Here is an 18,898-nt window from a genome sequence, read left to right on the forward strand (position 1 = left end):
CTCAGACCACTCCCTCTGACAGTGTGAAGGACGGAGCAGACTACTCTTCACTGTGTTGCCATTAGACGTTTCTCAAAGGACTATGTTCGCAGCAGAGAATGGCGGACGCCAACGCGATTGAGGAGCTTCAGTCGGAGCTCACCTGCCCGGTGTGTCTGGAGCTGTTCCGTGACCCGGTGATCCTCGAGTGCGGACACCACTTCTGCCAGGTGTGCATCATCCAGTGCTGGGAAGCCAAGGCGGACGAGTTGTCGAGTTGCCCAAAGTGTCGAAAGTCGTGCGGCCGCAAACTGCGACCCAACTCGCTTCTGTGCAACGTCGTGGACAGTGTGCGCAGAGCCCGGGCCATGGACACAGCCGCGGGGACAAGCGGGTGGTACCCGGAAGGTCCGCTGGAGGAGCCGGAGGAGCGGGAGCCCGGGTCCAGCATGAGCAGCGTGGCCTCGTCCATCGGGCTCTGGCCGCGCCTGTGGATGGATATGTGCGAGGAGCATGAGGAGAAGCTGAAGCTGTACTGTGAGGACGACCAGCTGCCCATCTGCCTGGTGTGCGGCATGTCCCGGGACCACAAGACCCATAATGTCATCCCCATTAACGAGGCCTTTGAGAACTACAGGGTACTGTCTTATTGGCCGGTTCCTTTAATTAAGATAAACCTTCTTAAGCCTTATGTCTGGCAAAATATCACAATTACACAGACCTCATTGTGAGATAAAGCACTTGGTGATGGCTACTTTTACATCATTATGTAATCAGTGTCATTGTGGATATCTAAACTTAGTATCAAAGTTATAGGGAGTGCCATTCTCTTTCATGTCAACGTGACACTCCTCCCCTTTGTTCTTGGAGAGAGCTCAAGTTTGAGAAACATTCCTAAATGTCAAATCAATACTAGTCTATTTATGGAACTAGAACAGTGACAGTAAGTTTTGGCATTGAAATAAAAGTTGACATTGAAAGGGAAGCATTGTCGCTGAAACATAATCCAAACTAGCCATTAAAGTGTTTTTTATACATATTTTTCAATGACAGTCTTTTGATCTTCTTTTTAATGTAAGTGAGCACGGTCCACAGTTTTTTTTCTGAGTTTAAGTGAAACTCAGAAAAAAACTTTTGCAAAAAAACTGTCATCATAAAAAAAACTCTCACACTAAAAAAAAAGTGACACGAAGAAGACTGCCATTGAAAAACACACCAGAATGCAAAAATAAAACCAGAAAAAAATATTTTAGTGCCTCTGTTTAATTTTTTTCTTTTTTTTTTAGTATTTTTCAGTGTTACCTTTTACAATGTCATATTTTGTTTTCAATGCCAAATCTTGTCTTTGTTGTAACTCCCTTGGGGACCTACCCGGTTATATAGGGGTTAAATAAAGTAAATAAATTAGGATTTAGTTTAAAAAATGCACAAAATTGCCGTTACACTAGCAAACAGGAATTTCACAGAGGAAGTGGCAGTTGTTTTTAAAAGGCAGACACCCTGCTGGCCCCTGGCAGCCTCTGGATATTTTGTGTTTTACAGGAATTCAGCAGAACAGTGTGAGCTCTTATGACTCCCCCTGCACTTTTAACCCCCGAGGCTGACCATCACCAGTTTGTCTGGAGACTCTCCGAGAGCCCTCTCATGTTTTACAGGCGTTGAATTTTCCATTTTGTTTGAGTTTGTTTGTGGGTCAGAGCGGTCAGTTGAGGAAAGGCATCGTATGACTCCCATTAGAGACGATGTTGTTTTTCAAAGCAGAGGCACCAATCAAATGAACTTTAGGTAAAATTTCATTTAGCGACACCACTTCTTGACGACGTTTAGCATGTGATTTGTCTATTTCTACTGCAGGATAAGCTGTCCGTCGCTCTGGATCGGGTTCAGCTGCAGACAGAGGAGGCCACGCTCTTCCAGAGGCAGACCAATGAAAAGATCCTCCTCATTAAGGTACTGAGAGATGTGTGTTTGTGTTTGTGTGTGAAGCATTGTGAAACACAGGAAATCTCCAGGAACCAGAAATTCTGGTCGCTATGCAACATCCACCTGCATTCCTCCACCTTTACCTGTCAGACAGACGGATGACTCGTCCTAGTTATGACTGGTGGTGACACAACAGGCTGTTACTCAGTGCTGTTGGTGTGAACGTGATGGATCTCACAGTGTGCGCATACAGAGGGTTCTTCCTGAAATTTAACAAGTGGTTATAAACATTCATGCACGTCATGTCATGTTTGCCTTTCTCACAATCTCTTCTTTCACAGGCGGCATAGACACTCACACACACACACAATAACTATGTCACACACCCTCACAGACAGCGATAACAGCTGGCTGAATTGAAGCTGGTTTACTTTTTCCGCCACAGCAGTACTCACCTCATAATGAGGTCTCTCTGTTTATATGGGTGTCACACAGAGATATGAGCGTAGCCTGTTTACTGAGTTGGAGCGTTTCTGCTGTGGCAGATAACTACACATATCTCCGCTCTGTGTTACTACACACTGTTTCTGTTCTGCCTCTCTGTGTGAGCGTGTCAGCATGTATGTTTTCCTGCGTGTCTCGCTGCCTTGCTGTTTCTGTTTGACCCAGTTTATGTGCACATGCACAGATTTTCACTTCTCCGTTTCTCTGTCGGTTTGACAGGATGTGGGTCATCAAGTTTGAGAGGAAGTGTGAGAATCCGTCTTTTCATGCAAATTTCTCTTCCTGTGCGTGTTTGCGTGTCTGTAAGTGCCTGTTACATCGCCTGCCTCCCTGTCTGTCTGCATCTGTTACCTGTTTTAAGAATGAATTAAGTATTTCTTTCCTTTACTTAACTAAAACCGCCTATAAAACAGTGTAAAAAACACCCACTCTGTTACATTGACAGTATTACTTAAAGGGGAACTCCACCAACACATCAAAGTCTGTTTGCAGCTCTTGGTTAATATTTCAGCATGTGTGATAAAAGATGTACTTTTTTTTTTTTTTTTTTTTGGGGCTCCAGAAGGAGCACAGTTTGATAAATGTCCCCAAGAAGACTAGAAGTTTGAACATTTAAAAAAAAAATACTGAGTTGTGGAGTTAGACAGAAGTGAGATTACCAGACCCCTGTAGCTCACTTCTCATCTGAGCCTAGCTCCATTAGCCACTAGCATAACACTCTTGAATCTGTCACTGAACTAGTAGTAGTTAGGTTGCACTGTGGCTTTTGCATCAGTTTTTGACAACATCTTTGGTTGTGCTGCGTCCATTTTAATACTTTTTTAAGGAAGGAAAAAAAACTGCCAATCATGAGTTGGACAGTGTTACAGGATTGCAATGCTCAATCAGTTGAGTACTCTTATAAGTAAATGTACATGACTATTAAGCAGAAGATGAACTCAAAATATCAAAGTAAAAGTACTCAACACTGAAAAATAGCCCCAGTGAGTTCAATATTTAGATTAAATTAAATTAAATTTAATTTAATTTAAATTTATTTAATTTAATTTTATTTTATTTTATTTAATTATTAATACTAATACATATGTATTTTACTGTTATGGTTTGTTGAAGTGGAGATAATTTTAACAAATTCATTTTTTTTTTGTTTAACCTGCAAAAATCCATCATATTTATAGGATCATAATGTGTTTTATAGGTTAAAGCTTACTGTAATTTGTAAAGTAACTAGTAACTAAAGCTGTTAGATAAGCTGTTAAATGTAGTGTGGTAAAAAATAAATAAATAAATGTTGTGGTTGAGAAGTATAAGGAGTCATCAATTGGAAATATTTCAGTAAAGTACTTGAGTACATGTACTTCACATTCTGCCACTGATTATATGCACATAGGGCCTACATATATTATTTGTTCAGCCTAGTGGTGTTACAAATTCAATTCAATTTTGTTCAATAGAAATGTATTTATCCTGAAGGACACTCTTGTGCCGGAGAATGCAACACTAAGTACAGTAACCACAGTTAAACGTTCACAGCCAGTAACAACCAGAACAACCAGTGGGCTCCCTGCATCAGGGTCACTCACTGGGCCCAGTTTTAGAACAACAGAGTATTAAATGTCTGTCGAATTGTACAAATATACAAGATAAGAAGTGTTTTCAAGGGGCAAAAGCAAAACCAGTGCCCAATAATGTAACAATAGGAGTAAGATAAGGACAAGAGTTACTAAAAATGAAATAAAATGGTGGACAAAGCAGACTGTGCCTGTTAATTAATGTTATTTTGAATATGATCTAACGATAAGAAGTAGTGTTGCACATGACTGAGAAAATGATATTGCACTACCCGTCTAAATCTGTCTAAATGTACAAAACAAAAATAAAACACTGGGTATTTCTTAACATGAAAACAGAAAATAAAAACCCAAGAAGAACATGTAGGTTTGGTGTCAGTCCCTCAAAGTCAAACAACAAGGCTTAGTCCTACATATTTTACCTGTTTGCACTATAATTACAACATTCTTCATTTTTCTGTTTTCCAGAAGTGCAACATATTTGAAAGTTTCACTCAAACAGAACAGCCTGTATGATTCAGTGAAGATTTGGCCTGTAAAATAATAAGAGTAGAGGAGTTTCTTCTTTAATGTTCTTGGTCCAAAAGTAAGATTATTTTGGCCTAGTCTGACACATCATAAAATCTCATCCATGTTTATGCTGATGGGGGTTGTTCCTGTGTTTCAGGAGCAAGCAGGAGATCTGGAGGAGATGGTCACTTCAGAGTTTGGTCGTCTGAGAGAGTTCCTACTGGAGGAGGAGGAGCGCATTAAGGAGAAACTGCAGAAGCAGAAAGAGGAGAAGCTCAACCAGCTGGAGGAGGCGCTCATTCAGACCACCGAGCAAATCAGCCAGCTGGAAAGTACGGCCGACGAGCTTCGCCTCAAACTGAGAGAGGACGAAAACCCAGAGCAGCTCAAGGTAAGAGAGAGGACTGAGGAGGAATGAATGATGCTCATTGTACAGCACATTTCTGTATCTAATTTGACTGTGGGAAAAATCAGCTGCATGAAAAAAACAGAGCTGACAAATACAAAAGATTACTGTTATACTGTAGAAGTGCAGCGTCAGAGATATTATCTGCATGCTACAGCAGAGACTAAAGTGTGTTGTAACCATAGGTTTGTTTTGATCTGCTCTGTTTCAGGGAATCAAAGATTTCATCGGAGGGTGAGTATCATCTCGGTCATTTCACAGCACGGATTTCTTATTAAGTTAGTCATTCATTTCTAGGTTATCTCCGTCTTCGTCTTTACGTGACTGTTGTCCCAAATCAAATGTCAAAAGTCACAAGGTGATGGCGTATTGTTTTGCTGAAACCGGATGTAGGGGCATGGTTGTGGTTTATTGTGCCATCTTTGTCATATAGTCATACCAACTGCTGGACACGAGGAAGCAGAAAGTCAAAACAACTTCAGACTCAAGTCACAAATTTGATGACTTAAAGGGATAGTGCACCCAAAAATGAAAATTCAGCCATTATCTACTCACCCATATGCCGAGGGAGGCTCTGGTGAACTTTTAGAGTCCTCACATCACTTGAGGAGATCCGAGGGGGGAGTGGGTAGCAGCACAACTGCACACGTGTGAGACCAGCGAAAGCACGTGAACGCGCATGAAGGCGGTGCCCATGTGTCATGGTCTCGCGCAAGCGCACACACGTCAGCGCAGTGTACAGAGAGGCAGAAAGAGCTACAGGGTACAGTGAGGCTAAAAACAGAGTTTAAATGACGTTTTTCCAAACAACTTTTTATGTCGGGGCTTCAGGACACTTGGATCACTACGGACGAGCAGTATGGAGATAATTTGTGGTTTCAATTTTGTGTTCTTGGACGTTTTAATTTGGGGCGCCGTCAGCCATTAGGTCTGCAGTTGTGCTGCTACCCACTCTCCCCTCGGATCTCCGCAAGTGTTGTGAGGACTCTGAAACTTCACCAGAGCCTCCCTCGGCATATGGGTGAGTAGATAATGGCTGAATTTTCATTTTTGGGTGCACTATCCCTTTAAGACTCGATTTGACAAAATCAAAAAAGACTAGACACTTGATTTGGACTTGAAAACCAATGACACGTGACTTGAACTTGAGCCTTTTGACTTGAAAATATTTGATACCTTTCCCAAGGCCCCCCAAGAAAATATATTATTTAAAAACAGTGCCACAAATCAGTTAAGTCACTGAGCACGTACCAAGACATTTATGATGATGTTAATAGCAATCAGAGGTGTGGACCTGAGTCATGTAACTTGAACTCAAGTCAGACACGAGTCATAAATTTGATGACTTTAGACTCGACTTGACAAAATCAAAGAATTGCAACAGTGCTTGGACTTTACCACCAGTGACTCAAGACTTCACTTGGACTTGAGCCTGTTAACTCGAAAATACTTGATATTGAGCCCTGAGCCAAAGATTAAAAAGTGAGCCATGAATCATTTCGTTTCCCTTCATTTCCTGCGTCAGCTAACATTAACGCAATTCATTCCCAGCAAGTCGACACTTAGGCTGAATCTAGATGTCTGGACTTCACCACACTTGCAGACTCGCAGACTTTGTAGGCGTGTTCCTGGGAAGTGCTTAGGGCTGTCCAAATCCACAATTCCTCCAGTCCACAAGGGGCCTAAAGCGGACTTTCTGCAGACTTCCAGAGAGTCTGCTTGGGATGCAGACTTCACTGATTTAATTGCAAACAATTCATTGCAATACGGACTTGACGTGGTAGGTTTTTTTTCCAATAGCGGACTAAAAAATCAAAACTCATGTATATGTAAAATAATTACTGTAGTGTAGTGTAATGCCAAATATAACTCGTCACAGTATGTACGACTGAAATCCACGAGGGCTCAGTCCGCTAGTCCAGAGGGTGGACATTTGGATTCAGCCTTATTTCCCCAGATTCACAGTATTTGAACCAGTCAAACAGCATGAGCTTACATGTGACTTGCAAAACAATGACTTGGTCCACCTCTGGGAAAAAGGATTTGTTAGTGTCTTGTTTATATCTCATAAATACGTGGCTGAGCTAAGAATGTAAATGTAGTCAAAGTGAGGTACATCAGGGGTTCTCAACCTTTTTTTACTGCAGGCCCACTTCTGGTTGTTGAAACATTTCCAAGGACCATCTTCCCAGTTGTGACAAAAAAGGAGAAAAAATCATCTGGGCTGTAAAACGTGTGTCACGCCACAGTCAGCTGTTGATGTTGTGATGAGTTTCTGTTTTGCCTGCAGCCTTCCCTTTTTCTTAAGACATATTTCTTTAGCTTCCTGACACATCTTGAGTGCTTTAAGTGTGTCTGAAGCTTTGATGGTTTTAGCGCCTCATTTTGACAGGATTTCACCCCATTCAACACACTTTCAGTCACTGCCCGCCATTATGAATCCACATGTAGCACCTTTAGGGTCATGTTTAATCACCAAATGCTTCAGAGCTTTTACTGGCACATGGTTTTCTCACACATCACTTTTTGTTTTCAAAAGCGGATCCATTATGCGTCACTGCATTAGAGGCAATGGTGGCAGAACATGTTTGTCTGTATGTGATGATGTGTTGTGATTGGTGTGGTGATGATAAAAGGGAACTGGTCATTAAAGTTAGGCATTTTAATTTGACGTTTTTTATTTATCTGATGTCTTGAGTATATTAACATTAGCTTTGTATATGACCCACAAAAATATAATATATTTAATCTAACAAATTGGCAGTATCCTCCGGGGCCCACTACATGGCACTTCAAGGCTCACTTTAGGGCCCACTGGGAGAATCGCTGCTTTTAATGGCTTAAAGGTCCAGTGTGTAATATTTAGGGAGATAAGTATGTTTTCTTTAATGTATAATCACCTGAAAATAAGAATCATTGCATTGTCCTTACCTTGGAATGAGCCGTTTATATGTACATAAAGAGTTGGTCCTCGTCTACACAGATCACCATGTTCACCGCCATGTTTCTACAGTAGCCCAGAACATTGGCTCTCGATAGGGCCATTCAAGTTTTCATGTCAGCCACCATAGTTAGAAGCCCCTCTGTGGTGAGCAGTGTCGCAAAGACAACCTGAACCGGTTTTATCAAGTGTTTTTACCGGTTTAAATCACCGGGTCTGTTTGTTTTGGAAAGGAGGAGACCTCTACAGATAATTGGGCTCCTGGTTGGAACCTCCTGAACAATGAACTTTATTTCAGCTGGTTTCAATCTGAAATTCTTGCTGCTAGATGCTACTAAATCCCCCAAAATCTTCACACTGCACCTTTTAATCTTCCTTTTTTTCCTAAGTAAAACAAAATAAAAGTGCTTAAACATATTAACAAGAAACCTCAGCACTTGACAGTTGAAGGACTATGGGCAGATATAGACATTACATTTCTTGTAAGGTGTATCCATTAAAGCAGCCAAAAATAATGTTGCTCTTTAGCGAAGAGCCTTTCCTTCCTTCTTATGCTGCCTTTTGCTTTGAATTATTTCATTTCTCATGATCTCTCTCCGTTTCTGTCCGTCAGGGCTGAGAGCTTGTTTGAGCGCCCCCCAGAGGTGAGTGTGGATCTGCAATCAGGAGAGTTCCTGGGACCTCTGCAGTACAGGACATGGAGGAAAATGAGCTCAATTTTCCAGCCAGGTATGTAGACTTACACACACACACACACACACACACACACACATACACACACACACACACCATGTTGATGTGCTTCAACAGCAATTGAAATTAAGGCAGCAGAGGCTAAAAAAATACCAGATCCCATTGCAACACTGTTTCTGTCAAAAATATGCAGTCTCAAGGCCAGTGAAAATTTTGTTGACAAAAGCTATGACTAAATATGTTTGTCAATGACCTTTTTTTCCGTGACTAAGACAAGACTCTGACAGGACAGAACTAACTGTGACTATATCAACATGCAATATTGTTTTAAAAAAAAGAGGAGACTAAAATATAGTTAAAAAAAAAAATCTTTACTATAGTCTCTCTTTATTTTATCAACAAAAAAGAGAAGACAAAACAGTTTTTTCATGCCCCCATGCTGGTGACAGCCGTGGTGGGAGGCATTATGTTTTCGGGTTGTCTGTTGGTCCGTCCTTTCCTTGTGAGGGCGAAATCTCACAAATGCCTTGAGGGAATGTAATCAAATTTGGCACAAGCATCCACTTTGACTCAGTGATGAAATGATTAGATCATAGTCAAAGTTCACTGTGACCTCACAAAACTTGTTTTTGGACATAACTCAAGAATTCATATGGTAATTATGAAAAAAACTTCACACAAAAGTCTAATAGGATAAAATTATGAAGTTATGAGATTTTATATGCAAAAGGTCAAAGGTCAGCTTCACTGTGACATCATAATGTTCTGCAGAAACACTTTTCTTGCCATTATTTAACATCATAACTCAGGGACAGAAGGGGAGACATTTGGTCAGATACTGAATAAGTGACACTAACCTTGGGTGCCCACCTTGAAACTGTGATGATTATATAGATCGTCTGTGCTGCCGGGGGGAAGATGTGTGTGAAGCCTCTATGTCTTCACAGACGGATGTAAACTTTAAGTGCAACCTGACTGGTTCACATAGGCATACAACCGCAAAGCAGTAATTCTAGTTTTTCAGTTCAGTAGTTCTGTGTCCTGTGCTGTGTGAGCCATATCAGGACAACACCCACAGCACACAATGAGCACAGTCGGGAGCACTCAGAGTAACTTACTTACTTAAGTTAAAGTTAACAAAGATAACACGGCTATTTCGATGTATTCCTTTAATTGATACCATCAGACTACGTTCTGTAACCTGTATTACTTATCATTCAGCCTGTTTTTATGTCAGATACTGATAAGATAAAGTCCTTTGTGAAATACATTTGAGTAAAATGAAGGTTTTGACTTGACCAGACTGGACTGACTGAAATGTTCAGTCTAATGTGATGACTATAACCGACTAAAATGTCAGGAATTTGTATCGACTAAAACTTTGCTAAAATAGTTATGTTTTTCTCTCTAAGACAAGACTAGAATACCCAGACTCTTAGTCAACTAAAACCTGACCAAAAGAACAGGATGACTAAATGTGATAAACACTAACAATGACATTTGACTCAGGACTAAGATTATGGCTAAACTGAAAAGATAGCTGACACATATCCCACATTGCCTCAGACTTCAGAGCTCCTCCAAAGGCACAGAAGACTTTAAACTGCTTCCTTAAAAAAAGTTGGCTGTATCTACAAAAGACATTTTTGTGCTTTGCATTGTCTGTTCAGTCTCGTATCAACCTGCTCCATCTGGAGGAGTCAGATGACATTAATCTTACACATGACTGTTCCTGCTTTCTGAACCGCTGCCTGACACTGAGTCAAAGTCAGGTGTGCAGAGACTGATCTTGGGTCCTCTCCAGTGACATGTCATACATTGTTGTTGATTGTGTAATAGTAGACTGCAACACTGGATTTAATGAGTCTATGGAGTTACATCTTGACGCAGTGTCATTTATATTTTATTTGTATCCATGTAGCTGATGCTCTTATCAAGGTCGTCTTACACTAATTGCGCAGGTTGGCATTCAGTATCTTGTTGAAGGTCACGGTTAAGGAGTCTTTCTCGGGTCATTTACTGTAAACACGTATTTTGTTGCATTTCTAACTCTTTTTTTTTTTTTTCCTCTCAGCTGTCACAGCGGTGACCCTCGACCCAGACACAGCCTACCCCTGCCTGTGGGTGTCTCCATGTCACACCAGCGTCCAGGTGGGAAGAATCCAGACCAACCTGCCCAACAACCCCGAGCGATTCACCCTCTACAACATCGTCCTGGGCTCTGAGGCCTTCTCCTCTGGCAGACACTACTGGGAGGTGGAGGTGGGCTTTAAGACAGCGTGGGGTCTGGGTGTGGCCGCAGCCTCCGTCAACAGGAAGGAGGAGATCAGCCTCTGTCCAGATGATGGTTTCTGGACCCTGGTGCTGAGAGACAACGCAGATGGCACCAGCGAGTATGAAGCCTGCACCGACTCAGATGAAAGCTTGATATATCCCTCCAAACCCCCCAGGAGGGTGGGGGTCTACCTGGACTATAGTCGTGGTGAGGTGGGGTTTTACGATGCAGGAAACATGAGTCACCTCTTCACCTTCTATAATGCGACATTCAAAGAGCCGGTTTTCCCGTACTTCAATCCCTGGCCGATTATCAATGGACAAAACCGGGAGCCGCTCACCATAGTAACACCACACTGGGGATAGACGTCCTTTTTATAAGAGGACAGACTTAGTATAAAACTGCAGAAGATTCAGCAGCTAATGAACTTGGATGGACTCATCTCATGAGCACAAACACATCTGCCTTCTCAAAAAGACTTTGCTGTATTAATGATGTGGTGGTGATGAACATGCAGGTAATGTCTTGAAATGTGGTAAGACGGGAAATAAGAAGAAAAAACTACTATTGTACAAGATGGGGTTGGGCAACATGTTAAAATTTCTAACCGTCAGCCCAACAACCTGTGATGGCCGATTTATTCGTGCAGACAGGTGCATGTTATTCAGGTGGGAGATGTGTCCAAGTGGCGAGTTCACTACATTCCACAAGTGCTCTTTGCTTTTTTTCAGTTTAATAAATACACAAAATGCAAAGAAAGGAAATATTCTGATACATCTTTTCCATATTAAATGGAAATATTCAAACATACACTTTCTGAATTTGAATTTCTCTCTTTTATTGAACTTAGCTTAAGGGCCTTGGTGAGGCATTTTAAAACACACTTTACTCATTGACAGAAACCAGATACTCTCTGTGACTTGCGGCGTCAGAAACCAACGAAAAAGGTGTCCTTTAACATCGGTATGATTTGCAGCCGGGTGCAGTTATAGTTTAATGGCGCCTAGCGGTGTCAGAGGAAAACGCGGCGGGTCAAAGACAAAAGTGGAATGTGGAAAGTCCATGACCAAACCAAACGTCAATATGTGACGAGCTGGGAGTGAGAATGTGTTATCTGGTTTGGTTGAAATAAAATGCCGGCTGTAGACACCAGTTTCCCCTGCTGCCTCCCATTTTAGCGCTAAGCAGTGACTCTCATTTGTTCTTTTGGAGTCAGGCCTGTAACTATGCAAAATAAAATGACCAAAGTCACCCCCGGAAGTCTCCTTAGTCGACTGAGATTTTTCTGGTTCTGGTTCTGCAGACTCAGAACCAGAGTGAGTCTGAGTGAGATGGAAGGAGCTGCCTTGAGGAAGAGAGTCAAATGTTTGCATTCAACAGTCAAATCCAATTCCATTGACATCATTCTGAGTCACATGCAACCCTAATATTTGTTTATTTGCCCAACCCTTGTACAAGACAAATGACACTTTAAAGAACAGGGCTGTTGATATTCTACTATTTTTCTCATTGTCAACATATCCCTTGAAAAGGCCATAACCAACAATAGTTTCATCATACAAGCACATGTTGTCCACATATTGGTGTAACTTAAGAATATATATTAATGTTTCTGTGCCATAGACCTCCATTGTATTGCTGAAAACACACAGTGCATTTAGGAGTTCATTTGACCTCATGGTTTGGTTTTTGCCCTGATGTGTGTTGTCAGCTGAGACCTCATACAGACACAGGTGCGTGCCTTTCCACATCATGTCCAATCAGTTTGATTCACCGCAGGTGGACTCAAGAGAAATGGGAGGCACCTGGGCTGAATTTAAAGCATCATAGCAAAGGGTCTGAACAGTCCCGTCAATGTGATATTTCAGGGGTTTTTTAAAATAAATTTGCTAAAACTTCTAAACTTATTTTTCACTATGTCATTATGGGGTTTTTAATCACTGAAATTTAATGACATGATTTTAGTTAAAGACTGCAACATAAAATAAGAATAAAGTGAAGGGGTCTGAATGCTTTGTGAATGCACTGTATTAAAAACACGTCATGAGCCACATTGTTGCTCTGGATTACATGTTCCTTTATTACGATGAACATGGACACTGTAAGCCTTCACCAGAGCACCAAATGTGTATTAATCCGTGCCTGAAAGTAGTCCCAAACAAATGTGTCCTGCTGTTTGTTCAAAAGTTGATGCTACTTAGGGACCAAGATTTACATGTCAAATAATGTCAGTAAGAAAATATAGAATAGCCTTAACCTATAAGATTTTGTATTGATTCTACATTTACGAGGAAAGGGGTGATGCATATTGCTAATGCAGCCACAGACTTAAAGGTTCTTTGTGGAGTTATGTGTCTGCTAGTGGGCTAAACATGGATGTAAACAATGCAGGATTAAAACAATCGGCTTTGCAAATGTTTTATGTAAAAGTAAATGCATTCAACACCTTTGTTAAAGCTTAAGGATACACGCAATATGTTTGGTGAGTAACACTAAATGTAAACAGCAATTGTGTGATCACAAGAAAACACCACAGGGTGACTTTGTCTCTGCAGAAAGGTTTCAAAATGGTAATAACTTGTTTTGCTGCAGTATCGTATTGCAATAAAATGAATCTGTATATCTATATGTCTACATCTACAATTTATCTTGTATTTTTTTTACTGTTTCATAGTTATGTATCCAGTCACGTCATTCTAATGATATGTGCATTGAACGGAATGATGTGTCCAGTAAATTTAATACAAGTAATAAAGACTATTTGTCCAACGCAACTCTGTAAAAATGTGATTTAAAAAAAAACCATTGTGAGTGTCTTTGTGAATTTCGATCAGCAAAAAAACTGTGTAGATATCTGACATTTGATCTTAATAGTATGATTACATTTCTCTCTGAAGTAGTTGGTGGTACATTCGATTCCACCAGAGGGCGCCCAAAACTAACTATGAATGCAGCATCAGTCTGCTACTTTGAGCTTTTATGAACCATATGGGGGCCATCTGCAGCCTACTTGCATCTTTTATAGGGAGGAGTTCATCTAAAAAAAGTTTTTTTTTTTTTTTTTTGTCTTTTAATTTAGCCTAATATCAGAAATGTCACAGCTTGGCTCAAGGCTGGACAGAGGAATGGAGGCCACATGAGCTGTAACTTAAAAGAAATTTTCTTTGCATAACTAAAATGGAAATGAGTGTAATGATATACTAAACGTGACAAAACCAGACAGGGTGGAAGTCAAGGGAGAGAAAGACTCAGTGACTGCTACCAGTTTATATAGTCCTGCAGCCTGTGCAGGTGAGCTGAATCTTCCTGACGACCCAACTCCACCCACCAGGCTACTGGAAGGAAAGGCAAATCAGAGAGGTTTGTCACAGAAGTCAAAATTGTGTCAGAGGAGATTAACAAGTCTGATCAATCAACTTAATCTAAAAAATGAAAGAAACCTCAGGAACAGCAACTGAAGAGGGATCTCTCTACCAGAATGGACAGACAGTAGATGTCTCGTGTGTAGAATATATCAGCAAAATTACAATATGGACAATCAGGGTGGCAATATTACAGGTGGATTGTAAAAAAAAAACAGAGCAAGACAAACATCCAGATCCAAATCACCTGGGATCTCATATAAAACAATGCGTAGGATCCATACTAAAAACATACGTACAGACAAAAGCCAAAAATGGCATACACCAAGAGATATTCAACAATTTCTACAATCAGGCTTCCATCTCATCATCTGCATTACCACTTTCCCGTCTCCAAAATGCATGCACAATGTAAGCATGTGTCAAAGTTTCTTCCATCAATTCTATTTTCATAGATTACAACTTTTCTATGGGGGGTGACGTTTGCCTCTTTCAGACCTCATATTGTGTGTACATAATGTTTATGAATGAGACCCCTGAGAGAGGCACCAAGGAGAAGTCCCAGGATGACCGGTGGTCTGGTGTAGCCTACACTTATTAATAAAAGATGCGTTTAGACACCTGAGTGACCTGCTGCAAAGTGCTGATGAGGGCTCAAAAACTGGGTTCTGATTCAGCACGTTTTACAATACAATGGAACACAACACAACACAGCTCCTCACACTACAGGTGCAGAATTTTCTGATGTTTGTTTTGTAGCATCAACTGATGCTACACACACTGGCAGTCATAGCATAAGCTAATTAGCACTTCTTGTCCCGTTTTTTAAAATGAAGCTGCAACTCCCAGGGCTGAAAAATGAAGCCAACACCAAAGTGCCAAAACTGCAGTTCCTCTAATGACCACTTGAGGCTGGCTCCATAACAGAGTCAATCTCCATAGACCACCATGATAAAATGCACAACTTTACAGCAGACATAAACATGTTTACAGCCTGGTACAAAATACAGTTTTGGTCTTTATAGCTATTTTTAACATTCATGACAACTGTTCAGGGGGAGAATTTTCATATAACTCACCACATTTACATTTTATTAAGGTCTATGCATATTTAAGGGCGGGGAGGCTTGAGTGACAGTCTGTCTGCAAGGCGTCCAAAGTCTGTGAGTCAGATCCACCCCTCACTCCTCCACAGCTCCAAACTCTCATCCAAATGTGGGCACTACTGGCTCCAAAAAAACAAGATGACGACGGCCGAAAAACCAAACCAATCTCACACTGAAGTCTTGCAGTGACTTACAGCATCAGACACCAACAAAAAAGTCGTCCTTTCACGTCTGCATGACCTGCGGCCAGTTGTTGTCATAGTTTAACAGTGCCTTGCAGCTTCAAGGGGGAAACGTAGCGGGAAACGTAGAACGGAAATATAGGCGGGGAAAGTTCGAGTGTAGTGGGGAGGGGGAGTGGTGGATAAGTTGCCTAAACCTATTCACGTCCATTTGTTGTTGAAGTAAAAAAAAAGGTCAAAACATCAATTTGCAATGTTGTGACAACATAGTGCGTTTATTTTGAAAGAGACTGTATGTAAATGTTAACATGGAAAGTCCATGACCAAACGTTGATATGTGACGAGGTCGGAGTGAGAATGTGTTGGAAATACCGAACGCAAGGCCTCAAAACGGGAGTCCACAAACCAATGGTGACACCATGTCCATTATTTTATACAGTCCATGTTAAAGATAAATTAAAGTAAACGACAAATACACAACAGACAGCACAAAACACAAGCTTAACTTATAACACAATAGACAACCCAATCACCAGAGAAAATGTTAGCATTGTGCAGCTCTGAAAACCATGGAGACATTACATTTTCTCATTATGCTCCACCTGCCACTGCGCCCAAAACTCTGCGTGGAACCACAAGGTAATGAGCACGTGAGGAGCCTGATTATGTAGGGATTAATAGAGAAGTTTAAACAACATCCTGTATGACTCGTGATATCATGTGTTGAGTCTATAAATACCTTTTTCTCAAGATAATCATTTGATTACCTGTCTCCTCGCTGTGTTTCAGTTTTGTGTCACAGATCCGCACAGTGTTTCTTTTACTTCAACGTCCATTTAACCAAGGTTAATGAGCATGCCAACTGAGCGGTAATCTGTGACTACAAACAAATAAATAATGAGAATTAGTCTGACCCAAATAAAATGTATCTGTTATCCATGTCAGCTTTATCTCCGGGCGTCATCTGCCAATACATTAACCATAGACTGCTGGATTTAAGACTATTCCTGTCAGGGTTATGTCCAGCTCTCTCCTCTAACTGTCCTGATCTGTAATTAGATATTATTGCAGGCCGATCAACATGCAGTAACACAAGCCTTCACTTCTACATTACGGCTCTGCTGCCACTCCCTCTGTCAGTCAGCCGTGTCTTTGATCAGTTTCAGTGAGGGTCAAGGTGAAAGAGAGGTCTGAGATGAAAGAAGTTCTCTCTGGAAGTTTTTTTTTTTAACTGTCTCCTTAAAAATTCTGTTTTATTCCAGTCCTCATCTCTTGCTCATTCATCCTTCATCTTTCCTCTCTTACATGACTGATCTGCTCCCAAAATACAACCCCCTATTTTTAACCCTCTGCACAGTGTTACTTGTCTTTTTTTTTTTTTTTTTTTTTTTGCTGTAATGGATCTCTTTTCTGCCTCACGCTCAAGAATTTGCCCCTTCGCTCCATCAATAATCGATGAGGAGAGGGACGGCGAGAGGGGCTGAGGGGAGACAAAGAGGTTGAAAGACGGGGTTGAAGCTATTAATGGAAACCTCATTAGAAACTGGAGAGATGGCGAGCTATACATTATCCCTAAGCCTGGAGAAAAACACTATCGGGGTTTGTTTCAGGTTGAAATATTTAATGCAGGTTAACAGGAGAGAAAGCAGGAGAGATTTTAGGTAAAGGGCAAATTAGAGTGAAAAGTAAAACGCTTTAACATCAGGCAACATCTCTGTTCTTTTAATGGAAGGAGGGAAAACAAAATGATGGGTTTCATCTATATAAAGCTTAGAGGATTTGTGCAAATGGTTTTTTTTTGTTTGAGTGGGGTTGTACGGCTTTCTTATCCATAGGCAGTATATTACATAGTAGGTGTGAGTCAGCACGCTCCCAGTTTGGAGTCTGACATGGAAGCTATGCAATCTACTGCTGTGGAGGAGTCAGCAACAAATTGTAATCTAGCCAAACCTGGTCTCACTCCGAAGTCGTCATTATCCGGTGCGTGGGCAGCGACTTGCGGCATCAGAAACCAATGAGAAAAAGCGTCCTTTAACATTGGCATGATACACAGCTAGCTGCCATTATAGACTGCCCGGCGATGTCAGAGGGAAACGCGGCGGGACAAGGACAAAAGTTAAGGTGGCGAAAGTGCAACTGCGGCGGGTGGGAGGGATGGTGGATGGGTCCAACAAAACCGACTTTCACCTGCGAGAGCGGTGTCTGCGTCCCGTAAGATCATAAAGCCAAACCCTGTTCTTTTTTCCTAAATCTAACCACATGTTTTTGTTGTTGAAGGAACAACGGACGTACTGCTTGTATTTTGAAAGAGACTGTATGTAAACGGTAAATTTCCTGTGAAAACGGAAGTGTATTTTGAAAGAAGACAATGCGTGTAACAGGCAGAACTTGACACGATGTCCCAGAACGTCAACATCCAACTCACCCAGTGTACCTTGCACGTCGTATGTGGATGTGAAAAGTCCATGACCAAGGTTGGAGTGAGAATGTGTTGTTTAGCCACCTAAAAATGTCAGAAAGTGTTTCCAACTGGAAAATGAAGCCGTTACATCACTCTCTTCAAAGCCAGACTGACATCACTGGTTTTACATCACTGAACGCAGGAGCTGCTGGTCTACCACTGACTCAAACAGTTTTTTTGTTTCTCTTTTTGTTTGACTTTGGCGTTTAAAAGAATTAGTTCGGATTCACTAAAGTCACACAGTAACACAAACTAACTAACTGATCAAAGCAGCGGGAGACCAGCAGCTCCCGTGTCCAGCCAGCTTAAATTACTCTTTTTGTCAGTGGAGACCTGGTGGCTTTGACGAGAGCATAGACACTGAAGCTGTTAATGGCTTTACCGTCAGAATGAGCTGTCTGATGAAAAGGTGTTTGATGTTTTTTAGATGGCAAAAATACGTGATGCTGCTGTCATTGCTTAGCTTCAGTGTCAGACTCAAGCCTGATTCTCTAAACTGGGGGCGTGTTGACTGACATCTACCATATGTAATACACTGACAATGGATGAGCACCTGATACAACCCCACTTCAAAAAATCAGAACTATCGCTTTAAGCTTTTACTGGAATCAGCTGCGTTAGACAAAATCTACAAACCACAATAATATGCTCACATGCTTGTGTGAACATTCATGTCTAAAAATAGAGGTCAGTGGTGACATGTTCACCTGTGTGTGCATGTGTGTGTGCTCAGCCATGCTTGCCGGATGAGATTATGCATGCAGGACAACACTGAGGTGATGCGTTACAGGCTAAACAAGTAAAGAGTCTTTCATAATCACATATACAGTAGTAGCTGCTGAGTTTGTTGTAGCCCTCCCTCTCTGTCTGTCGCTCTCTGTCACTTAATGAATAGTTGACCTGCGCACCTCCAAAAGAATCCAATTTGTGTTACAACAAAGGCTCCAAATATGACAGGGGATTGAGGGCGGATAGATTGAGAAAC

General features: G+C 41.3%; 1 protein-coding gene across 1 annotated transcript; it reads left to right on the forward strand.

The window, feature by feature from the left end:
- LOC126389165 (nuclear factor 7, brain-like) lies at positions 1 to 13,571 on the forward strand. The gene is made up of 6 exons (XM_050042698.1): positions 1 to 617; positions 1,834 to 1,929; positions 4,645 to 4,878; positions 5,105 to 5,127; positions 8,448 to 8,563; positions 10,602 to 13,571. The coding sequence occupies exons 1-6, from the start codon at positions 99 to 101 to the stop codon at positions 11,165 to 11,167; spliced, it is 1,554 nt and encodes a 517-aa protein (XP_049898655.1). The 5' UTR covers positions 1 to 98; the 3' UTR covers positions 11,168 to 13,571.
- Positions 13,572 to 18,898: the final 5,327 nt, after the last annotated feature.

The sequence above is a fragment of the Epinephelus moara genome, chromosome 4, assembly GCF_006386435.1.
Source record: "Epinephelus moara isolate mb chromosome 4, YSFRI_EMoa_1.0, whole genome shotgun sequence".
NCBI lineage: Eukaryota > Metazoa > Chordata > Actinopteri > Perciformes > Serranidae > Epinephelus > Epinephelus moara.

Coding starts and splice junctions, on each gene's coding strand:
- LOC126389165 (XM_050042698.1), top strand. CDS start 99: ATGGCGGACGCCAACGCGATTGAGGAGCTTCAGTCGGAGCTCACCTGC. Junction 618..1,833: donor AGGCCTTTGAGAACTACAGG/GTACTGTCTTAT, acceptor TTTCTACTGCAG/GATAAGCTGTCCGTCGCTCT. Junction 5,128..8,447: donor ATCAAAGATTTCATCGGAGG/GTGAGTATCATC, acceptor TCTGTCCGTCAG/GGCTGAGAGCTTGTTTGAGC.